Genomic DNA, 23,874 nt, shown 5'->3' on the forward strand with positions numbered 1-23,874 from the left:
CGGGGCCATGGCGGCCGCTGCGGCCCCGCCCGGACTACAGCTCCCAGCGTGCCCCGCGAGGGGGGCGTGGCCAGTGCACCAGGGGGCGTGGCCTGGCGCTATTGCCCCGCCCCTTGCAGCGGGGCCGGTGTTTTGGGGACCCCGGCCCCCCGTTGCAGCGGGGCACCGGGACCCCGCGGGGTCCGCGGCCACGCAAGGCTGGGTTCAGACCCCCCCACCGGGGGTCCAGGGGTTCGTTTAAATGATACCCGCAGGACAGGGGGGTCCCCGTGGGGAACAGCATAAAAGTTTATTGTATGTAAGAACCGAGCCCATGAGCTATGTACAGGTATTTACAAGACAGAACGAATGAGCCTAATTATTTACAACAAGAACCGTCCTTCACGAGTCTGTACATCAAGGAGGGACCACGAGAATGTATTTACAAGCGGGATCCAGCGGCTGTGGGCAAGGCGGAGATGGGAAAGAAATGAAACCAAAGGGAGAGGTGGGGAGCACCGTGTAGTCAAAGACCTCGTTGGGGCTGATGGTGGCCTGCCCAGACACTGTCCCCCTCACTGGGGCAGCGGTGCAGACTCCCCCAACCTGTTGCATCCTGAGGAGGTGGATGGGAGATGGGATGTGGCTCCTTTTCCTCCTCTTTGTCTCAGTTGCTGAGCAGTGCCCCAGCGCCTTGCCGGGCCACCTCTCCTCCTCTGGTGCCACGTTCCCTTGCCCCACAGAGCAGGCTGGGAGCTGGGGGTCACAGCTCACTGAAGCGCACCGCTGGCTCCAGCTTGTGGGACAGGGCAGTGAGGACCTTGTCGAACTTCTCATAGCGCTCGGCCTGGCTGCTCTCTGCCCCACGGCTGCCCCACAGCAGCCGCAGCTGGAACTCGGTGCTGAAAATCTCCAGCAGCTCCGCTCTGCCCTGGAAACCTGCAGAGAGGGAGAGTCAGGTCCCTGGGATGAGGGATGATGCTCCTGGGCTGGAGCTGCACAGTGGGAATGCAGCAGAGGGAAAGGGGCTCTGTGTCCCCATTGCTTACCCTGCAGCTTCACCTCCGCGTTGGTGTGGTAGAGCCCGCCGTGGTGGGCCACCATCCGCGCTGCCTCCAGGTGGGCCATGACCACCTCCACGCCGTTGTCGCTGGTCTCCCAGGGCTCGGGGTTATCCGTGAGAGCCTCGTCCCGCTCCAGGAGCGTCACAAGGGGTATGATGTGGGGAAAGGTGGTGTTGGTCAGTGGCGGCCCTTCTGTGGGGAGAGCCATGGTGAGGACCCTGTGCCCCTGCATCCCCCTCCCCATCTGCTCCAGCCCCACGGAGCCGGGCTGCTCCCAGGAGAGCATTTAAGGCTCAGCTGTAGCGCAGCAGCAGCTTTGGCTCTTTATTGCTGTGCCTGGGGCCATCGCTGGTTCAACACCAGCACCTCCCAGCTGGGCTTTCTGGTTGTGCCTGGGGGGGATCGCTGCTGTCCCTGCTCTGGCTGTGTCTGTGGTTCCCAGGGCTGCGATGGGGAGCAGAGCCCAGAGAGCTGGTGTTGGAGAGATGTGGCTTTGCATCCTCCCCGACTCGCTGCTGTCCCCTTGGCTCGGCGCACACCGCCATGTGAGTGCAAGGGTTTGGCTCAGCCGCTGCGTTGGTTTAGTTATGAAATGCTTCCTTGGGAAGGAAAGAGCAGCTGAGGCCAAACGGGCCCTGCTGGGTGGTTCAGCAGCCACGGGGAAGCGTCTGGCACTGTCTGCGAGAGGGTCAGAGCTCTCAAACACGTCCCCCTCCACCAAAGCCATGGGTAAAGGCTGAAGGAGCAGTAAGGCAAGAGAAGGGGAGTTCCTCCCATTACCTTTCCCTTCATTCAGGCTCTTCAGGAATGGCTTCAGCTTCTTCTCGTAGAGGATCGCGCCCTCCGTGTGCCGCTGCCGCAGCACCATCCAGGTCTGCTCCAGCCGGGAGATCTGGAAGCACATGGGGCAGATGGAGGGTGCTGGGAGCATGGAGCTCCAGGATCACAGGGTGCTCCCAGGGGGGCACAGCCTGGCCCCGGAGCTGTGACCCCCAGTGCCTGCTGCCCCCCAAACCGGGCCATCCCCAGCAGCGAGGCTGGGATCAGGATGTGTCCCCCCTCCCCGTGCCCCAGGACAGCAGCTTCCCCGCGTCGCAGCGGCCTTGAAGATGAGACGCAGGGAGGGGGCAGCCGCTCCACCTCCTTTGTGCAGGCAGGAAGCAAAGAGTTCCCAGCTGGGCTCCATTTAAAATTGAATTTTAATCTCCTTTCATCTTGCAAAGGGAGCAGCGTGGCCCGGAGATGCTGCTGCCACAGCCTTGAGACTGATTTGTATTGTACTGCAGGGCAGATTCATTTCCTCCCAGGAACACAGCCCAGCACAAAACAAAAAGCCCAACCACTGAAAAACAATCGGATCCCAGCGGGATTGGGCTGTCTGCTCTGCGGAGGGGACAGCTCTTCCCCTTCCCTGCTTACATGGAATCATAGAATCAACTATGATTCTATGGAAAAGACCTTTAAGATCAAGCCCAACCTTTACCCCACACCTCCTGCCTTGGGCTTTTTCCTTCTTCTCCCATCCCAATGGGTGTCAGAGCCCGCAGGACACAGGGAGAGGGATGTGTTTTGGGCTGAGCCACGAGGATGAAGGGAGCATCCCCCTACCTGTGTCATTTCCAGGGCGTTCATCACAGCCGCGAAGCTGAACATGTTCCCCATGGTGCTCTTCAGCTCGGCAGCCAGCTGGATGGTTTTGTGGAGCAGGGCTGCCCGCTCCTCCGTGCTGCCCGTGCAGCCCAGGATGTCCACAGCGATCATGATGGACATGGTGTGAAACCTGCCGGGGGGCGAGACGCAGAGCGGGGTCAGTGTGGGGGGAACGGGGATGCTCCAGGGCTCCTCCACCCCATGAGGTGCAGAGGACCCCCCCCGTGGCAAGCTGGGGACACCCCGGGGGGCTGTGCCATGCCGTGCTGTACCGTTCCAGCAGGTCGAGGCGGAGCTGGTGGCCGTGGGGCAGGGTGAGCAGCTCCATGCCGGAGCTCACCCCCATCATCCGCTGCATCTCCGCCGTCACACCCAGTATCCGCGCGACCTGGCAAGAATGGTGAGAGCTCATTAGACCTGCGTTAATTGAGGAGAGGCTGAAGCAGCCTCTTGCCCCTGCCTGACCCGGCTGATACAGTGCAGAGCCCAGCAGGGATGCTCCATGCTCAGGGATGCTCCGATCCCCCCCAGCCCGGAGCAATGGGAGGGCAGCGGTGCCCATCCTTCCCCTCTGGCCCGAGCCATACCAGGCAGTCCACTTTGGTGATGTGTTTGGCCAATGTCTTCACATCCACCTCTGCCAGCAGCTCTTTGACCTTCTTGAGCACAGCCATCTCCAGAGGTTTGTTCTCCAGGGGGATAAGCAGGGACTGGAAGGCTGCGGGGTTGAAGGAGGAGGTTGTCTCCATGGTGGGGGGCACAAAGCCCACATAGTCCAGCTCTCCTTTCAGCCTCTGCGCTGCCTCTGCTTCCCTGGAGCCGTTCTCTATAGTCCCTCTCTGTCCTTCCTCCACCTTTAGCCTCTCCACGTAGCTCTTTGTTGGGAGCTGCTTGGTGTCATGGGCCGGGCGGTCCCTGCCGATGGGTGAGGTGGGGTGGAGCTGGCAGTAGTGCCCCGTGTCCGGGTCGCTGTAGCTGTTCACGGAGGGAGAAGGGGAGGCACGGGCGTACCCGTGGCAGGGAGTGGAGTGGGTGCTGTGGGCAGGGTCTGGCAGGGGTTTGCTGCTGTTCCCCTGGCACAGCTGGGGCTCGCTGGACCTTCTTATGACTGGAGAGGTTGGGGTGATTCCAGCCGCTTGGCAGGCGTGTGGCTTTAGCCGTGTAACTGTAGGGAGAAGAGGAGATGCTGTTATCAGAACCTGGAGACACACACGTGTAGGGACTGCAGCAGCCAGCCCCATCCCCAGCTCAAGCCCTCTGTCAGGACCATTCTTTGCCATGCAAAGAACCAGACAGGGTTTCACTTGCATCAGGGCTTGTCTTTACAGCCAGCACCGTCCCCTCCCCAGGTCCTGCATCACACCCATGCCAAACCCAGCCTGACCCACGTCCCCACTGTCCCCAGTGGGATGCAGGGGTGATGCCTACCCGTGCTGTAGGCAGGTGATGCTGGGTTCTCGGAGATGGGGGACATCGGGGAGTGCAGGTCTTGGATCTGGTCCACGCTGACGGCACAGTTGCGAATGATGTCTCTGTGGTGGGGCAGGGACACGCTGGGGAGGGGATAAGTGGGGCAGGTTAGTTCCTGCAAACAGGAGCCAGGCAAGGAATGAGGGTTTGCTGCCCCATCACCTCCCCTTGGGCCATTACCTCCTTCCACAACTACCCATAACGAGCTGAACCCATAACGAGCTCAGCTGGAGCAAGTCCCTGCAGGCAGCTGGGAGCAGAAGGGGTCAGTACCTATATAAAGCAGAGAAAGCCCTTCCTCTGGGGAGTTTGGTTGTGTGGATCACTGGGAATGGATGTCCTGATGCTAATGTACATGGGAAGGCATGGCTCCAGGGTGCTGTGGGGACGTGGCTCTAGCAAAGAAGTCTGGGGGTGGTTTCCTATGGTTGTGCTGCGGGGTGGTAGCTGATGGATGCATTGCTTTATTTCCACCTGAGAGCTGTGCTGGGGTGCTTTGATGAGCTGTTGCTCTGACCCAAAGCTTAGGAGAAGTGGAAAGTGCCTGGAAGCTGGACCTGGAGCCCAGCAAGCCTCTGGTTGAGGTGGTGAGGTGCCTGGGTTGGAGACCTGCACACACATGCGTAAGGAGCTGTGTAACAAGCAAGAAGGTCTTGTAGTAGTAGTTGTGGCCTGACGCAAACGCTGTGTGTCACTGGCATTGCACAAGATGCTGTGTCAGGGGGTACCTGAGCGCAGGGAGGGTTGCGAGGAGGCCTGGCAGGTAATTCACTGCAGTGGGTGAGGGCTGGGCTGCTGTGACAGGTTCAGTCTTGAGTGCTGAGCCTCTGTGGTGGAAGCAGGATGGGAGAGCAGTGCACTGATAAGGGGTTTAGGGAAAATGTTGAGTGATGAGGAAAGACTGATGGATCTGGGCTCTTCTTCTGGAAGCACATATGCTCTCCTGGAAGTCTGAGTGTTTTCCTTTTCCCTGCCATAACAGTCGTTTGCCTGTTTCCTGCCGGGGTGTTCTCACCCTGCCCTTGGGCTGACAGGCAATGGGGTGGGCTGTGTCCCACTGGGGAGGCAGGCGCAGATGGGACCCCTTTGGCTGCTCTGTGTGAGGGTGTATGTGTGGCTCTGCCCTCCCTGCGGGGCTCTGGGCAGCTCGGGGCTGCCAAAAGCAAGCCATGCAAAGGAAATCTCCTTCTCCACCTCTGGAGATGCTCCAAGGTTAATGTGAGCAGCTCGGCCATGGGGAGGCTGTGATCTGGTGGCTGCGCAGACCCCCATCAGCACAGCTCCATTCGTCTCCTCCTGCCCATCAGGCTTTCAGCTCTGCTTGCTGATGCAAATGCTCCGGCTGAATGGGAAGGGCTCTAAAACCAAAAGGGCCCTGCAAAAACAAACCAGCTAATGCCCTCTTGGTGGCTGCGACTGGCTCTCCTCTTGCATCTGCCTGGGAAAGCTCAGCTCCCCGGCCTTGACAAGCCCTGACACGCTGGTAATCCTGGCCTGGGTGGTTGTAAACCGCTCTCTGGCTTCCGGCCTGGCATGCTAATGTCACGTCTGCTGTGGTAGCTCAGTGTGGTTGGCAGCCAGCCTGGGAGAAAACACCACTTCTAGCTGGGTTCTTCCCCCCATACCTTTGCTGGTCTCTCTTTTCCACCCCTGATCCCAAAACCCTGCACACTGCGATCAGGCACTAAGCATGGCTTTTCCTTTTTCCCAAGGGCTGTTCCTCTGCCCAGCTAAGCTGGGACGAGCCGGGATGATGCTCACCTGGTCGGGCACCCCTCAGCTCTGGTGACCTTGTCTGCTGTTAGACCATCGGTCATGGTGATGCTCCTCCTCTTGATGTGCCCCCCTTTCTGGGTGGTGGGGCTGTGGGCTCCCCCATGCTTCCCGTTGGCCAGCCCATAGCTGGCTTCCAGGTAGCGCAGGGGGAAGGTGCGGTTGATGGGGCAGTAGATGATGGCCCCACTCTGCTCCGAGATGGCCTTGCGGTTGCCCACGTAGAAGCGGACGAGGGCGGGCACGTTGTCAAAGCTCTCCTGCTCAAAGAGGTACTGGACGCGGCTATGGCCGTCGCTGGGTTTGACCGTCGCCTTGTTGATCTTGAAGTGGAGCGGCTCGTTGCGCCAGCGGCACGTCAGCACGTAGTCACCCAGGCTGGTGAGGGAGTCCCGGATGAGGAAGTCACCATTCCTCTGCACGAGGCTCTCCGATACCTGGAAGGGAACAGGGCAGCGGCTCAGGCACAGCCGTGCTGGTGGATGCTCCGTTAGCGTGTTCCTTGGAGCGCTGGTTTGTTCCCCTTGTCCCTAAGCCATAGGAGGACATTTCCCACGGCAAACCCAGGCAGCTCGGAGGCTTCCCAGCAGGACACGCTGGTTCTGTGTGGCCTGGGGGTGCTCTCCATGAGCAGCCCAAGCAAAGGGTGCCCGGAGGCACCCACCTTCCCCTGCTCACCTCCCGCGGGATGCGGCCGTGGTACCAAGCGTGGCTGCGCAGGTCGGTGCTGCTCAGCTTCAGCTCCTCTTCCAGCTCCTTGTGAAGCTTCTCCGGCGATGAGTCGAGGATGTATTTCTCCTTGGAGAACTGTAGAGGGGAGAGCACAGAGTCAGGCAGTGCAGGGCTGCGGAGGGTCCCTTTGCAAGGACTCTGGGTCTCTCCATGGCATGGGCACTGGTGATGCCATCTCCCAGGAGCAGACCTGGCCCTGGGAACAGGTAACTCGGAGCTGGGTGTGATTGCTGCTTGTGGCAGAGGGTGTTGATGGGGTGATGTGCCTGTTGATGGTCAGATCCTGCCACCAGGAGCACTTGGAGGGTCTGCTGGTGGCATGTCCCCATCATGCCTGACCACCCTGTCCCCATCGTGCTGCCCCAGCTCAGAGCTGAGTGAGATTAGGCAGGAGAAAACCTACCCCAGCTCCCTCTCAAACACCTCCAGGGCAGAACCGCTGTGAGAAGCGCTTTTCCAGGAGGAAAGCTGTGTTATTCCCCCTCCTTGAAACATCCACTGTTATCCCTCATCCAAAGGGTTAACTCGCTGTGTTTAGCCTGATGGTGGCATGAATAGTAATGACAAATGTAAAGGGAACCTTCTGCATTGAAATTAGCTTTTACCAGTGCTGGTGCACCTGAGCCTGGAGGATGCAGTTTGCTCCCTCCTTTCCCCCCTGGAGAGATAAGGGATGGCGTCATGTCTCCATTGGCTGGAGCCTGCCACGCTCCCTGCCTGCCTGCTGCTTGGCCAGCATTCCCAGAGGGCAGCTGAGGATTCCCAGCTGTGCACGGTGGAGCTGGTGCTTGTTTGGAGGCGAGTGTGGGTTTGGGGTGCATGTGGAGCTGGTTCCCTTGCTCAGCACAGCAGTTTTGAGTCCTGCTGTGGCGCCAACACTAGGAACTTGGTGGAGTCCTGTGCTCCTGCCACATCCCAGATGTGAGCAGGATGTGTGCGCCACGGACCAGGGAGCTTGGATGTGGCTACTGGGATGTCCTGTTCCACTGCTCCCATGAATGAGGGTGGCTTGTGCCACCTCTGGTGGCAGCACCAGTGTGAGGACACACCGTAGGCTGGCGCCAAGCTCCTTGGCACTTGGTAGGGCAGGATGCTGCTGGCATCTTGGAGGACAGAGACAGGCTTGGAACCCTGTTGGCACCGTGCTGGCACTGCTGGAGGAGCAGGCTGGCACTTGTGGCTGGTTCCCCAGAGCACTGGGGGCTGCAGACCCATGGCAGTGCCTCAGACCTGACCGCTTGATCCAGCACCTCATCCTCTGCGTCCCATATCCATTCCCTCTGCCCTCTGGCAGTTGTGAGTAGAGGAAAGCAGAGAGCACTGCGCTGCTCTCCTGCCTTGTACCCACTGCTCTGGGTGCTCCTGGGACCTCACCGAGTCCCTCAGCAGGACCCTGACCCCAGGTCCCCCCATCCCTGGGGAAGATGCTCCATTCCCTGTAGCTGCTGGATTCATCAGGCAGCGAGGCTGTCCCGGGGACCCTGCTCCAGCTTGAGCAGGGGGAAGGAGGCTGCCAAGGGTCTGTGTGCTGGACCATGCCCTCCAGGGCTTGCCCTCACCCAGCCTGGACCTGTCCCTGCTCCTCCCATCCCAACTCCTCTTGAGTCGAAAGGTGCTGGGACAGAGGAAGCAGCCTATGGAAACAGTGTGGACTGAACTTAGACTTGTTCATCCAATTGTATTTACAGTCCCTGTGAGAGGGTCCTGCATGCTGGAGCACGGAGATATGGACCAGGAGACGTGTGGCTTGTCCCTGCCTGACCAAGGGCTGTGGGGAGCCGAGTGCTTGCTGCTGCTCTGGGGGCACCATGGAGACAAAGGCACTGAACCCCATAAGGAATGAAGGGCAGCGGGTGGATGCTGCGAGGTCCGGTGCCTCCTGGGGGGCCAGGCCGAGCAGATGCTGTTTCCATGACAACCCATCCGCTGCCACTGGCTCCCGGGCAGCGATGGGGACCCTCAGCTCACCCCAAACTCCAGGACAGACACAGACCCCCGGGAGCCTGCCCTGCCTCAGCAGGGTAAAGCTGCCAGAGCTGAGCCTGGAGCAGGGATTAGCGCCTGTTATTGTACATCTGGGTTTTCCCCCAAATCCTTCCCATGCAAATGTGCGGGATAACAAACACAAACCCAGCTGAGCAGTGCCCGGCGTCTCCAAGCCTGGATTTGGCATCTGAGCCAGGTGCTAAGCTAGCAGGGGAGAGCAGGAGGTTTGGGGACAGGGTAGAACCATAGAATGGTTTGGGTTGGAAAGGACCTTAAGATCATCCAGTTCCAACCCCCTGCCATGGGGGATGCCTCACACTAGACCATGTTGCCCAAGGCTCTGTCCAACCTGGCCTTGAACACTGCCAGGGATGGAGCCACTGAGGCAGCAGGAGACTGACCATGGGGAGCCCTTTTCCTTGGTGTGATGTGGCTCTGGGGACAGCTCCTCATTGTGAGTCTCTCTCACTCTTCCAACACATACTAATTGCTGCCTAAATCACCTTACTGCTCCCCTCTCTGTGCAGAAGCTGTGGAGGGATGTGCTTCCTCCAGCTCCTGAGCCCTTCAGCAGCGACTGACTCTGCTCTTCTTGACAGCATAGAACAATTTGGGTTGGAAAGGACCTTAACATCATCCACTTCCAACCCCTGCATGTCCCGGAGGATGCAGCTCCTGTGCTGCCCACTGGCCGGGTGCCGAGCTGTGGGTGCTGGCGCGGTGCTGAGCCGTGGGTGCTGGCATGGCACGGCATGGTGAGGCAGCACAGCCCAGCCCGGCGCTGTCAGCAGCGTGTCAGCGGATGTCTGCGCGCCGCGCTGAAAAGGGCACCGCTTGGCGTGCTCTGCTGTGCCAAGAGGACATCAAAAGATGTACGGCCTGACGTGAGGTCCTGCATACTAGTGGGTTGGGTGCGGGGAAAAGCTTTGACTTCCACTAGTGCCCAGCTGGAGCGTGTGGTGCTGGCTCCCCACAAGGCTTCTTCCATCTAAGTAGGAAGAAATAGGGATTAGAGTGGTTCTCCGGACCAGCCGCACCAGATAAACCAGCTCAGGAGCTGCCAGAGATGATGCCAAGCTCTGCTTGAGGAATCCCAACCAGCAGCCAAGCTGGCTTGGCTGGAGAAAGGAGATCTCCATGATGTTCAGTGCCCTGATTCCCAGTCCTTGGGGCTGGGGAATCCCCTGGTGCTGCTGTGCCATGAGGAGGCAATTCCCAGGGCTCTCCATCCCTGCACACTTCCCTGGCTGTCCCTGCTGCTTGCTTGGGGGAAGAAGTGCCTCCAGCCATAGCTGAGGGGCAAGGACTGGAACCAGCAGTGGAAAAGCAAGAGCTGGGAGGATGGAGGGTGCTGTGGTATGTGTAAAACGGTGGCTTGTCACTCTGCCTGGTGCAAAGAAGAGCTTCCAAAGCTGGTGTTTGGCTTTCTCTCCTTGCAAAGGTAACTCCTTATGAAACAGGAGTGATTTGCAGCTTTCCTGCTCTCTCCTCCCAGATCTGGAGGAGTTGCAGCTGAGGATGAAGTCAGCTTGGAGAGCAAGGTGTACTCACACCCCACCCCACTCCTCCGCGATAACATCTCACTAACCCCAGGGCACGGAGCGCATCTGCTCTGCTCCTGCCCACCCCGTGCTGGGACCCTCGCTAGGGAATTCCCAACCCCTGCTCTGGCTGCCTGGGAAGCAGAACTGGGAGGAAATGGGAGTAACAAGCTGTTGGGAGCAGGGATAGGAGGAAAGCCCCAGAATCATGTAAGGGGACTTCTCTGCTTCATTTGCACTTGGCAAAGGGCTACTGCAGTGAGCTATTTCAGAGCTGTGACCCTGTCCGTCCCCCTCGTCTTGGTATCCATATGGAAAAGAAAGAACCTGTTCCTCTGTCCTGTCTTGCGATGACTCTGGGCATCTAAATGGCCTCTGAGAAAGCACCAGCCCATCTGTCCACCCCATGGGTGGCTGGAAGCCTCTCTTGGGTATGCGACATCTCCATTATCCTCATTGAAGGCAGACCTTGACTCAAAATCGTTGTCCTGCTATTCAAAACCCTTCCTAGGACTGGTCCTGGTGCCCCCCAGGGTCTTATCTCCCCTTGTCTGTGCTCCTTTGTGGCAGCTCTGGAGCAATTATGTCTGGCTGGCAGGGGTGGGGTGCAGCTGGGGTTGGTGGCTGGGAACATCTGGGTGCTCTAAGGTGGGATAAGTGCCCCAGGTTGTGTGATGGGGTGGTGGAGAGCACTGCTACCGCTGCCCTGGGGGAGCGGGTCTCCAGCACAGTGACGGGGTATGGGTACACACACATTTCCATCCATCTATATATTACTTATCTCACTCCAAGACGGCAGCAGTGGCTGCTGCTGCATCCCTTTTCGGAGCTGCTATTGGCCAGAAATGATGTCAGTGCTTCCCAGGCTGGGTGCACTGCCATTGGCGGTGAGCAGGGATGCGGCTGTCAGCTGGAAGCGCTCCAGTCATTCATGGGGACTTCAGTGTGTGTTTGCTGGGCACACTTGGGCACAAATAGATGGTGAAAGAGCTGGAGGAGCCAGGTGAGCACTTAGGGCTTCACTTTTAACTCTTTCTGGGGTTGAGATGGAGCGCCCTCCATCCCCTCTCGCATCCTTGAGGAGAGCCAGACACCCGCTGGCCTCTGCCTTGTGCTGGTAGCAGTGTGCTGAAAGCACCCCATCACCCCCTGCCATGTGCAGCGAAAGGGCTGCAGCACTGGGGCACATCCCCCTGTGCTGCTCAGTGGCCTTTGGACAACCAGGAGCAGCTCTTCTGCTTTTCCCTCTTTGCCCCCAATAGCGATCAAAATCCCTGGCTTTACATTGACATCAGCCGCAATCATGACAAGACTTGAAATGCTGCTCTTGGGCTCCGTCTTACCCAGCATAATCTCTAAAGCTCAGCACCTACCTCACTCAGCAGGGGTACTGAATAAGACTGCCAGCTCTCTTGGCTGCCAGCTCCTTTCTAACTTACAGTATGCTACAGCTCTTGCTTCAGACCAGAGCCTGCTCGGCTCTTGCAGCCTTAAACACCTTTGCTCTTTAATTGAGTAAATGAGAGAAGCAATTCCTAGCGCTGTGCAAATGCCAGAGTCCAAAAATAGGACACCTCCACTCATGCCCAGACAGTGGCAGTGCTGGAAGCACCCCAGGACAAGTGATGGATGCATCCCACCAGTCAAACCCATGCAGTGCAGCACAGACACAGACACCCAGGCCAGGGAGCTGTGCGCTCACCTGCGCTCTGTGTGTGCTCAGTGATGCTCCCAGCACATGGCACCTCTTGGGGGATGCTAAACGAGCCCCGCCGCGGGTGAGGGGCTCCCTTCGGAAGTGCTGTGCAGGGGGAACCGGCGGCTCTGCTCCGCGGCAGCGGCTCGGAGGGGGCTGAGCTCTGCCCCGCGGCCCGGCGCTCGGCTCCCCTCGCACTCGCTGCCTCCTGGACCAGGGCCTGGGGACAGCGGGGCTGCGGGTTGGAACCCGCTCTCCCCCGGCGCTGCCTCGCAGGGACCCGCGTCCCCCTCCCGCCGACCCTGCCCGCGCTGCCCGGAGCCCCCGCGGGGTCCCCCCGCTCACCTGCACCTGCATGAAGGAGCCGCGGTAGAAGCAACATGCGGCCGCCGACAGGGCGCTCCACAGGCTGCACCGCTCCGTCATGGCGCGGCGCGCCCGGCCCGGGCTGCCCCGGCCCGGCCCGGCCCGGGCTGCACCTCCGCTGCCGCCGCCGCCGCCGGGCTTCAATTTCAGCCGCTTCCCCGATTACCTCATCCCTTGTCGGCAGCGGGAGGCGGGGACCGCACCGCAGCTCCGCCCCGCAACGCCCCGCGGGGCCGCCCGCACCGCGTCCGGGGGGAACCGGTACCTCTGCGGGCACCCGATACCCCTCTGGAGGGGAACCGGCATCCCTAAAGGGATCCGATACCCCTGAGGAGAACCGGGTCCTCTGAGGGGAACTGGTACCCTTGAAGGGAACCGGGTCCTTTGAGGTGAACTGGCATCCCGGCTCCCTGCACCCTGAAGGGAACCAGCATCCCTAAGGAGAACCAGCTTCTCTGCAGGGATCCAACACCCCTGAAGAGAACCGGGTCCTATGAGGGGAACCGGCTCCCCTGAGGTGATCAGGCACCGCTGAGAGGAACTGGTTCCTCTGGGGGGACCCAGCTCCTCAGAGGGGATTCATCCCCCGTGAGGGGTTTTGTCACCCCTTATCTCCCCATCCCAATCCACTTGCTCTCCGCGGTGACACACACGGGTCAGGGACAGCCTCACCCCCTCTCGCACCCCTTCCTGGTGATGTCCTTCTGAGGGGCACCCCGGTGTGTGCCTCACACGGCAGGGAGCTCGCTGCCTGCTTCCCACATAGGCTATCTCTGAGTTGTGTTTAATTAAAGCTCCGCTTTGGTTTAATTAAGGCCACGGTTTCATGTATGGGATGTGCGAGGCAGCGCTGATGACTCAAAGCATCGCTCCAGCCCTGGCTCTCAAAATCCCTGCCTGAACCCACCACCTGCACCCTGCCCTGCATACAGGCATGGGCAGGGGTCCCCCAGCACCCGCACTGAGCTCTGCACCCCCTTGTCCCGTCTCCCTCCAGGACTGCCCTGCACCAGCACATGGATCTGGCCGTGCTAACAGGGAGCTTTACTCTCCCATCCACAAAGCATGTCCTGGTCCGATCACCCCGGTGTCTCCTGGTGCGCCCTCACCTAAGGGGATGCTGTGAGCTGGGAGAGGCATTCCTGCTGCCACAAAGAGCAGAACCCTGCAGCCTTCCCTCTAATCAATTCAGACGAGCCCCTCGCATCCCCAGGCAGGGAGACAGCAGCCGGGGCTGATGAGAGACAGGTCCCCGGAGCAGCTCCTCCGCGCAGAACAAAGGAAGCTCGGAAGCGCTCGCCAGGCCCTGCGCTGCCCCTGCTTTAGCAGGAGAGAGAAAGAGACAGGGACCAATATGGGTTTGCAGCAGGACAGGGCTGGAAGGGACACAGCACACAGCCTGTGGGCATGGAACATGGGGCAGTGGGTGCTCAGGGACCCACTGGGACAGGGTTGGGAGCACGGGCTCTCCTCTTACATGGGGCTCAGGGACAGACCAGATGGCAGCGCACAGGGAGATGCTGCTCCAAAAGGATCTGATGGTGAATCATCCCCCTGCCAAGGCTTCTCCCCCGCGATGGGCTCTGTGGTTTCCTTCCAAGGCTCTCAGTGAGGGAGCAAGCAGGAGCCTTATGGGGTGATGCCTCTGGCTGTGCTGGTGCTGCCGCTCCGCAGGGGAAGCTGAAAACCTCTGGCTGTGGGGACATGGGACAGCTTTACCCACTGCTGCTCTCCTGAAGGGTAACGTGAGGGCCAAGGCCAGGCTGGGTGGGATGTGAGCAAATGGAGCCAGGCACATGGATCCCCCAGGCAGCTTGGAAACACCAACCCTTAGGCTATTATTAAAACACGTTAATTACCAAGTGCTTATTGATCCCGGCTTTCGACCCTGCCTAGCTCCTGGTTGCACCTCTAATCACGGCAGGCTCGGTGATGGGAGAGCTGGCCCTGGCTCGGTTGTGGCTGAAGCTTGAAGGCTGATGTTTGGCAGCGCCTTGGTGCTCATCTGGACACAGACCTGCCTGTGAGCCTTTGCTCACAAAGGCTTCGCAGTGCATCCTCTCCTCCCTCCTGACTCTCTCCTTCACTGTCTCTTATCTCCCTGTCTTTTGCCCCTTTGCTTGTTTCCATCCCAAACACAAAGCAAGGACCTATTCCAGTGGTGGGTCCCAGCCCCACAGGATCCCAGGCCCAGCAGCCACCTTCCCATCCAGCCCTGGGGTGCAATGCTGCAGGGTGCTGAGCACGCTGCAGCTGCATGGGCTCCCAGCCAGGCACGGCGCCTGCAATCAGCCCAAGTGCCCCCATCATCCCGGTCACTCACACTCCCGCTAATTACTTATTTGACTAAAATAGCTGCTGTCACTGCAGCCATCGCTTGCTTCCGTGACCAAAGGGAAGTGGTGTATAAATCACAGCCCACGGGCTGTGTCAACACCATGGGTGGGAAATAAAGGTGGCCAAGCTCAGGTCTGGGATCTGCCTGGCAAGCAGGGAATGCTCCTGGCTCACCAAAAAGAACTCGGATCCCAAAAGCAAAGCCATACCCATTGCTCCATATCTGTGCCCATTCAGTCTATCAACTCACAGGCCATAAAATGCACCCACCTCTGGGTGCACACACTGACAGGGCCACCTCGAGTCACCTCTCAACAACCACATCTGCCCAGCGCATTGCATCCCCATCGGGTAACCGGACTCAGGAGGCTCCAGCCCTCCTCAAACCAACTCCCTAAAGGCCATTGTATAGCAGCGACCACCAGAGCAGGTTTTCAGTGCTCCATCCCCAAACCACACAGCATCCCTGCCACCCTTCCTCTGATCCCGCCTGGCTCCCAGCGTGCCAGCAGCCTCCTGCGAAAGGGCCGCTCTCCTCCCGAGCCAGGCGCCTCGCTAATGAATTTCTGGCCAGACATGAAGAGTCCTCAGGAATGTTAATAGTTTGCTGGAGGATAAGCGAGAGATTTGGAGAGATTTACACCGACTTCCATGTGACAGCCACGAAAGTGGCTCAAACCCTTCCGTTTCGTTACGTGGAGGCAGAGGGAGGAGGCTGCCCCTGCGTCTGCAGCGTTCACAAGTGATGAGGAGCATGACGCACAGGCAGCTTCTGTGGGAGCAGCAGCAGGGCACCACACAGGGTTTGTGGATCCTCTGCCTGCCTCAGCCTCGCTGTTCCTGGCAGGGGATGTCTGCCAGAGTCAAAGAGAGAGCCCGGAGTGGTGGGATGGGGATGTAGAGCTGAGCACCACGCTGGTGTAGCACCCAGCCAGCCCCTCTACCGCTGGCACCCATGTGATTGCACTCAGTGTCTTACCTTCACGTATTCGCTGCCGGACTCCAGGCCATCGTGGTGGCTAGAAAGAAGGGGGAAAATGAAAATACATAAGTAAAGGGCAGTAAATCGTGATAGTTAAGACAAAGTGGTGGTGGCAGAGCTGTGGAGAGTGGAGGTTTACACCCCTTTTGCCTTGCCATGGAGCCGAGGGCATGGCCATGGATTTAGGAGAGGTTCCCAGGTCCCAGCACTGTTCCTGCCCGCTCCGTGCCCGCTCTCAGCACAGGGCTTAGCCTGCCTAATGCGATCAGGGAAGAATGAGGCCTTTTTAGAGGATCTTGCCCCAAATCTGCTTGGGACCGTGTGAGCTGAGAGCCGGTGGCCAGGCTGGGGTCCCTGCGGGTCACGGTGCAGGGGGGTGCACGCCAAGGTGGGGGGCCCTGTGCCCTGTTCCCAGTGCAGCACTGTGTTCCCAATAGGCTGCTGTTGGGACACAGCACCCAGACAGGAGTTTCTGACCATTTCTCGTGCAACCCCATGGAAATCAAACCCCACTGAAACCAGGGTGAACTGTGATGTCCCGGCTGAGACTGCAAGATCTGCCCTTCCACCACACAGGCAATAGAAACTCCCGTTCTCCTTGGTAATATGTTCACTCTTAGCCCTACTGACAACCAACGCGACAACCCTGAGGTGCAGCTGATCCAGCAGCTTCTTTACCATCATTTCATGGGGACAGATGGCCCCTGCTCTTTCCTGAGCAGGTAGCGATGCTGCCACTGCTTTTTGTGCTCTTGTAGGTTGAGATGTGTCCAGATTCCTGGACGAATTCAGGGGGAACAACACAGAGTTCAAAACGAGAGAGGCTGTAACAGCCTGAGCTGGGATGCGCTACTCTGAGGTCTTGCCTTTCGGAATAAAATACAGAACTCCAGACTTCTTTAAGCAGAACCCTGTACCTGTTACCTTCCTTCACCATGGGCATCCCACTGCTTGCTGAGGTCAGGAGCACAGGGTGGCAGCAGAGGCCCTGGGATGCCAGCACAAGGCTAAGAAATAACCAAATCCCAAGGCATGGGGTGCCCCTTCCCTGCCAAGAGCAGCCTCCCTCCACCTAATGCCTACAGCCACAGCCAGACCCTTGTCTTGTACTGGGATCTGCTGGGGGCCTCCTGGGAACCGCACCGGTGCCACCCTCGGGGTCCAAAACCTCTTCTGTGGATCCCTCCAGGTTGGTGGCTCAGAAATCAGTCACCCAAAGGGAAGTGGGGACCGCAGAGTGACTGCTGCCACACTGGACATACCCCAGGGCATTGCAGTGGGTCCTGCTGGGGTTGGTGTGAGCCCCTTGGGGTGCCCAGCAGGACCCACTCCTCCAATCCCATACTGGTGAACCCCCATCCCCGTTGCCCAGCTCGGAAGGGGAAAAGGGCCTGGCCATGGGCCGCCGGCACTGCTCTGCAGCCCCACACAGCCACGGAGCCGCCCGGAGCTGCGAGAGCCGTGAGAAAAGCCGGCAGGAGGACGGGGGGCCTCCGGGCAGGAAATCGGGAGCATGGGAGCAGCTGGGAGACACTGCGGAGGCCCCTGTGCCGGGGAAGGGCAGCAGCTGGGGCTGCAGCCCCCCCCCGGTGCTGCGCATTCCTGAAGGAAACGGCATTTTTGGGGGCAGCGAGCGCCTGGGAGAAATTCCAGGGCTGCCTTTGGAGCGCGGCCGTGGCTGGGACATGGCACTGCGGCAGTGGCGCTGGGAAGTGCGGCTTAGGGTGCTCCTTTTGGGGCTCGGGAAGGCATCGCAGTGAGTTACACACGTGCCAAGCTCCGGGCTGGATGCTGGGAGCAATCCAGGTTAATGGTGTGGGTCCAGCCCTGGTCTGCTCATCCCTGGACACCAGTGGTGGAGAACCAAGTTTGGGCACCTCGTGCCTCAGTTTCCCCCTCTGCAGAGCTGCCTCATCCCAGGTTTTGGCTGGCAGCGCCCTGCGGGAAGCAGCACTTCCCGTGCCCTGTGCACGGAGGGAAGTCAAGTCACGTCCGCTCCGTGACCTGCCTGCGGGTCATCTCCCGTTAGTCACCGTGTCCATGATGCCGTCACGGCCACCGCCTTGTCCCGAGCAGCTCCATGGCCTGGGTGCTGCTCCCTGTCCCACGGCAGTGCAATTCTTCCTATTGAGGGCCTGATCCTGCAGGGAGCATCCCTGGGAAAGCCCTCCCTTGGGCATCCTGAGGCCATGCTGCCTCTATCCCCACCAGGCAAGCCAATATCCCCCCCAGGGGCACCCTTGTCCCCCCCCAAGCTGCTTTGGTCCCTCTGCACAGGCGTGCCCCGTGCTGGGAAGCTGGCCCTGGTCCCCGCCATGGGCTGGCGGGGACAGAACGTCCCCATCCCCAGGGATGTGCCTGCGCAGGAGGAAGGGCTGGGGCGCGGCGCTATCCCGGTCCTGCTTCCGCCCGCCCCACAGCAGGGCCCGGCCATGGGGATGGCTCCGGCAGGCGGCTGCTCCCCAAGCCAGGGGCTTTGAGGGGCTCCAAGCAGAGCGTGGAGGGGCAGAAATGCCCCTGATGCCAAGTCCTGCTCTAGTGCCTCAGTTTCCCTGGCAAACAGCATGGCTACACCCATCACCAGATGATGCAGAGGAGCATTTGGCTGTTGATTTTTGGGGACTCAAGTCCACATTCCCAAAGCCAAGACACCCTGGTGACCCACACACACGTTCCCCTGCTCCCAGCTCCCACCCCAGTGGCCAAAGTCACTTCTGGGGGAGCCCCACGCACCCTCCATGGGGACCCTGTGCCACTGCTGGGACTCTGTACTCACAGAGGACGTGGCAGCCCCCCCAAACCCCCACACCTCCATCCCCCTAAAGAGGAGCCGCCGTGCCCCTGGCGCCTGCGGTTTCGGCAGCCGATGCGCTCGCTCTTGCCATGAGCAAACCCACCACGTCGAAGCTTTGTGCTCGCCCCGAGCAAAGCCCCTTCCCCGCCTCTCCCTGCCCGGCCCCTCCGGGGTGCAATAGACCCCCTTTACCTGCCCTGTCCCAGAGCCGGGAACCTCCTGCCCACCGCGGTCATCACCGCCAGCGCCTCTGCTCCGGGATGGGGAGAAGCTCTCCCGGGCGTGCTCCCGCCTCGCACTGAGCGTTGGGACTTCGGGGCGCGCAAGGCGGTGCGGACCCTCCTCCTTCCCGTCCCAGCCCTCCTCCGGCCCTCCCTTCGCGGCCGGCAGGAATGTGTGGCCGGCACAGCCCGGCTCCCACCGCCGGCACCAATTCCTGGTCCTCATCCCGCTCCCGGGGCCACCCGCACCTCACAAACACTCAGTATCGGGGTGAGGAGAGCCCGGTCCCAGGGCGGGATGGGGGGAACAGGGGCAATAGGGACCGCTGGGGTGTGGAAAGAGAGTTGGGTTTGGGAAGGGGTGATCCAATGGCAGCTTGTTTTGGGGAGAGATTTGGAGGTGGCATCTTCACCCATGCCCCCAGTGCTACGCCCGCTGCTGGGGACACTCGTGGCTCCTTGTGCCCCAACACCCAAGTGATGGGCAGGAGGTTAAAATCCCTCTTGTTGATTCTGAGGCGAAAACCTTGCAAAATATCCAACCCTCATCTCAAAGGGCTGAGCCTCCAAATTCCCCTGAGGGTGGGTTTTGTGCTTGGAGGGGAGGATTTGTGCCCGGAGTTGGGTGTTTAATGGCAAGCGACAGAAATGGGGACGGGGCGGCTGGTTTTGGGGCTGCCCCTGTGCCTTGACAGAGGAAATGCCACTTGGGGAGGGGGAGAAAGATGGAAAAGAAGAGTGTGAGGCGTGGATGGGGCCGGTACAGTGCAGGTCTGAGCTCTCTGCAGCACGTCCCAGCGCTGGAACGGAGCTGCCGGCAGGACAAAGGGACGCTGGGGCTGAGCGGGACTCTGAGATGTTTCCATCCCATCCGGAAACGGGAGGGAGCTCAAATCCCACAGGAAACCCCGCTCCCATGGAGCCGCTGACCTGGCCATGGTGCAGAGCGCTCCGGCGGTGCCAGCTGCATCCCGCTGGCGCTGAGGGTGACCCTGCTGTGTCCCAGCCCCGTCCCCTTGCCCTGGGGCAGGGGGGGCAGAAAGAGGGTCCCATGGGCAGGCTGAGCAAACACAATGGGGCTGTACCTGTCTGGGGAGATCTCGCTGGGATGCTCTTGCCCCTTTTGATCCCCATCAGTGGTCTCCACTCCTGCTGCTGCATCAGGGCTCGGGGTTTGGCTGGGTTTCGGGTCCAGGCTCGGTGCCTCCATCCCGGGGCAGGAGATGCTCCCTGCAGGCTCCTGGTCCATCCTGGTCACCACTGGGGTGTCCACGGGCTGAGTCTCTTCCTTCTCCTGCTCTGTTTGCCCAGCGGCTGAGGGTGACCCCGTGCCCAGATCAGGGGTGATGGACACCTCGGGGGTGATGGAGCTGGGGAGCAGGGGTTTGTTACTGGGGGTCCCTTTATCCCGGCAGCTCTGGCTACTCTTGGCTTTGCCCTGGCTCTTCCCTGCCTTGCCCAGGTTGAGCCTGGGCATGGTGCCCATGTGGCTGTACATGTCCGACGACCGCACGTAGGGGCCGGGGCTCTTGGGCATGGTGTTGAGATCATCCTGGGTGCTGTCAAAGGGCTCCTCCAGGAAGCCATGGGGAGAAGGCAGACACGGCCCCAGGCTCTCGGGAGCGCTAGGGGCCACGGACACACGTCGGAGGGTGAAGGACCGGGGGATGCTGCTCAGGCTCCCGAAGCCTTTGAACTTGAAGAACTCTGGCAAGGAGAGAGGAGAGATGAATGTGGGGTTAGTGCTGGCACAGTGTGATGGTGGGGTCCTGGGCTGGGGTGGGCATGGGGTGCTGTGCCATGGTGCAGCCTGGTGTCAGCCCTGTTACACCCTGCATCTCCAGTCCCAGCCCAGCATGACATCCCTGTGGCCTGGGGTGGATGTGATCGTGCTTGGGGTGTCCCTTTGGAGCAAACATCCCCTGCACTCTGGCAAACCCAGCAGCAGCGTATCCCTGTTGTAAAGGCAGAGGAAGAACCACCCAGCCCTGGTGAGCACACCAGGGAGTGCCAGGAAGGATTCCAGACCTCTTCCTCCTGCTCTCTGCCTCTCTGCTTCGCACAGGGGACTCCGGGCAGGGCTGTGCCCATCCCCGTAGGCTCAGGGCAGCCCCCAGGCCATACCCCTGCCCTCTCTAGGGTGAAAGCATGGGACACACCGCATCTCCCAAGGGATGGGAGTCCATGTGTGATGTGCCCAGTGGACGGGGCTTGGAGCAACCTGCTCTAGTGGAAGGTGTCCCTGCCCGTGGCAGGGGGTTGGAGCTGGATGAGCTTTAAAGTCCCTTCCAACCCAAACCATTCTATGATGCTGCGCGCAGTGGAGCAGGAACCGACCATCACCATGGCTGCGGGCAGGAGGTGACTTCCCCACTTCCTCGCAGCCTCCCTGCAGCAACCAGCAGCCACCTGCAAGCGCCGAGCACAGAGCTCTCACCAGAGGAGTATTTATATCCCCGGCAGGCGGGTTTGCATGTCACACCTCGGCCCTGGCTCCGCTCCGTGTGCCGCTGCCGTGCAGCCCGACACCGCATGAGGATGGTGGCACATGGGGTGATGCAGGTTGAGGCTCTGCAGGGCAGGGTGTCATTGCTGGGTGCCTCGGGGGGGGTGTTTTGCAATGATGGAGCCACCCTGGGGCTCTGCAAACCCTCTTCCCCTCCAGGCAGTGTGAGTTTGCTGTGGCAGGAAACACGCTGCGGCTGTGCTGTGTGAGGAGCAGGGCGACAGCTCATGGACCCACACCTCCTGCCGCCATCCGTGGGCTCTACAGAGCATCCCCACAGCCGCAAAGGGGCTGCATCAGCCTAAAAGCCCTTCTACACGGCAGAAACCTCGTGGTCTGAGCGAAGTGAAAGGCAAAACTGCTTTGGGTTAAGCATCCCCTTCGAGCATCCTCTGCATGGGCTGCTCCCAGGGCTGCTGTGGGGTGGGAAAGGCAGCGCTGGGGATGCTTCCCACCTCCCACCATAAAGGACGATCCCAGCTGTGATGGGGACGTGGGTTTTGCCAGTGGAAGGGTCCCCGGGGAGCGCATGGACCGGCCTCCCCCCGGCGCCAGCGCCGCGGCAGGAATGCAGGGAGCAGCAGAGGCCGCTCCCGCGCAGCCCGGCGCTGGGAAGCGGGGTGAAGGCCACGGCAGCCACCTCCCGGGGCTGTGAGAAAGAGCAGAGCTCGCTCCCGGTGGGTACCAGCGCTTCCTCCGGGAGCAGCCGCCTGGAATGCGCTCCCAGGCTCCCACCCAGCTCCTTTATATGGGTCCTGGACACCCCCGGCTTGCACCCCTCTCTGTGCACCCTGAAGGATGTAATTTGGGCGGTGAGACCCCCTCAAACCCCACTGTGCATCCCTCTGCATGCATCCCAGCACCCAGTGCAGGCTGGGTGCAGCACGCTGGTCCCAGTCCCAGCACCCAGCGCCTGAGCCAACAGCACCCGAGCTCAGCCCCAGCGCTGGGGATGGAGACCCCCAAAGACCCTCACCCCAATGAGCTTCCTAATGAGAGCAGAGCCTGTGTCAGCTCCTGATGGCCCTGGGTTGGGGTGACACACTCACATTCACATTCACATTCACATTCACATTCACATTCACATTCATGTTCACGTTCACATTCACATTCACTCTCACATTCACACACTCATTCTCACACTCATATTCACTCTCACACTCACACACACTCACAGTCACTCTCTCACAATCACAATCACTGTCTAACTGTCACAATCACTCTCTCACACTCACACTCACATTCACACAATCCCTGTCTCACACTCACTGTCTCACTCTCACACTCACACATCCCTGTCCCCTCCATCCTGCCCAGGTGGGCACCCATTGACCACCCATCCCGTCCCACAGCCACTTACTGAACTTCCTGAAGCCCCCTCGTTTGTGCCCCTCGGCCATGGCCGCGCCGCTCGGAGGCGCAGGGACCAGAGGGACAAGTTTATAACTGTGAAGCCCTTCCCTGCCCGCCCCTCCCTTCCTGCCCCCCCGCAGTCACTCATCGCTCGGTGGCGTTTCCTCCCCACTGCTCTCATCATCTGCTCCTGTCCCTGCCCTTGTCCCTGCCCACCCTCCGCCTGTCCCCACAGCCCTTGCAGCTCAGGGGACACCTCTGGGATCCTGGTCTGGGGATGCCCGGCAGATGTGGGCACCCGAACCCCCTGGGTGTCAGCCTGGACAAGGGTGATGGCCCTATGGATGAGGCTGCCAGCCCTATGGGTGAAGGTGCCAGCCCTTGTCAAGGGTGCCAGCCCTATGGATGAAAGTGCCAGCCCTATGGATGAGGGTGCCAGCCCTATGGATGAAAGTGCCAGCCCCTATCAAGGGTGCCAGCCCTATGGATGAAAGTGCCAGCCCCATGGATGAGGGTGCCAGCTCCATGGATGAAGGTGCCAGCCCTTGTCAACGGTTTCAGCCCTATGGATGAGGGTGTCAGCCCTATGGATGAAAGTGCCAGCCCTATGGATGAAGGTGCCAGCCCCTGTCAAGGGTTTTAGCCCTATGGATGAAAGTGCCAGCCCCATGGATGAGGGTGCCAGCTCCATGGATGAAGGTGCCAGCCCCTATCAAGGGTGCCAGCCCTATGGAGGAGAGTCCTGCCCTGCAGACAGGGGTCTGCCGTGCACATCTGGGGCTCAGCTCCTGCCCTCACCATGCCCCATGGGGTGACATCCAGATGCCATCACTGCCACCAGCAGCCCCTGTCACCAGCTCTTCTGTCCTTGGAGAGAAGAGACCTTTGGGTGCCCCATAGGAATGTCTCCATGCGGGACAAGGTGGTCTGCGCTCGGCAGGGATCTGGTGTCTATGTTGTCCCCCCATTCCCACTGGTGGTTCCAATGGCCAGGATGCCAGCTACTGCTCCGAACTTCTCTCCCTGTGCTCCCAGCCTTGGGACCGGTTTCAAACAGCCCCAAAACGAGCTGTTCTGCACCCAAAAGTAGACATTGTTATGGGAGGGTTGTCCCCAGCCAGGCACGTTTCTACCAGCAAGGCAGGAACTGGGGGACCAAACCCTGGTGTCCCCTTGCCCTGGTCCCCATTCCACATCCCTGGGTGCAGCGCAGCAGAAGGGAGCAGAGTTCCTGTATATCCCTGACGGCTTTAAGCGCACAGAGGACACGCTTCGGGTACACCAGGGACAGGGTGACAGGGAGGGGGGACACGGGGCTGCTCCATGAGGACGCTGAGGCACAGACACGGGCAGGTCCCCATGGAGGTGACAACATGGCGGCCGCCGCCTCAGAACTACAAGTCCCAGGAGCCCCCGCGCATGGC

General features: G+C 60.3%; 1 protein-coding gene across 3 annotated transcripts; it reads right to left on the bottom strand.

The window, feature by feature from the left end:
* Nucleotides 1–255: 255 nt before the first annotated feature.
* On the bottom strand, nucleotides 256–22,512 carry SH2D3C (SH2 domain containing 3C). Of its 3 annotated transcripts, XM_030507144.1 has the most exons (12): nucleotides 22,458–22,512; nucleotides 19,677–20,298; nucleotides 15,574–15,613; nucleotides 6,615–6,743; nucleotides 5,925–6,373; nucleotides 4,122–4,246; nucleotides 3,281–3,858; nucleotides 2,966–3,081; nucleotides 2,652–2,823; nucleotides 1,824–1,935; nucleotides 1,029–1,235; nucleotides 256–918 (listed from the first exon to the last, which is right to left on the bottom strand). In XM_030507144.1, the coding sequence occupies exons 1-12, from the start codon at nucleotides 22,495–22,497 to the stop codon at nucleotides 743–745; spliced, it is 2,766 nt and encodes a 921-aa protein (XP_030363004.1). In that variant the 5' UTR covers nucleotides 22,498–22,512; the 3' UTR covers nucleotides 256–742. The 3 variants fall into 3 exon arrangements, with proteins under 3 accessions (XP_030363004.1, XP_030363005.1, XP_030363006.1); XM_030507145.1 differs by lacking the exons at nucleotides 19,677–20,298; nucleotides 22,458–22,512 and adding an exon at nucleotides 18,563–18,659; XM_030507146.1 differs by lacking the exons at nucleotides 15,574–15,613; nucleotides 19,677–20,298; nucleotides 22,458–22,512 and adding an exon at nucleotides 12,237–12,429.
* Nucleotides 22,513–23,874: the final 1,362 nt, after the last annotated feature.

The sequence above is a fragment of the Strigops habroptila genome, chromosome 15 (genome assembly GCF_004027225.2).
Source record: "Strigops habroptila isolate Jane chromosome 15, bStrHab1.2.pri, whole genome shotgun sequence".
NCBI lineage: Eukaryota > Metazoa > Chordata > Aves > Psittaciformes > Psittacidae > Strigops > Strigops habroptila.

What these genes read in the sequence shown, in the direction of transcription:
- SH2D3C (XM_030507144.1), bottom strand. Translation starts at nt 22,497, where the DNA reads ATGGCCGAGGGGCACAAACGAGGGGGCTTCAGGAAGTTCA. An exon ending in AGCGAGATCTCCCCAGACAG is followed by an intron (nt 15,614 to 19,676) that starts GTACAGCCCCAT and finishes CCTTCTTTCTAG; the next exon opens with CCACCACGATGGCCTGGAGT. An exon ending in TCACCAAAGTGGACTGCCTG is followed by an intron (nt 3,082 to 3,280) that starts GTATGGCTCGGG and finishes CATTCTTGCCAG; the next exon opens with GTCGCGCGGATACTGGGTGT.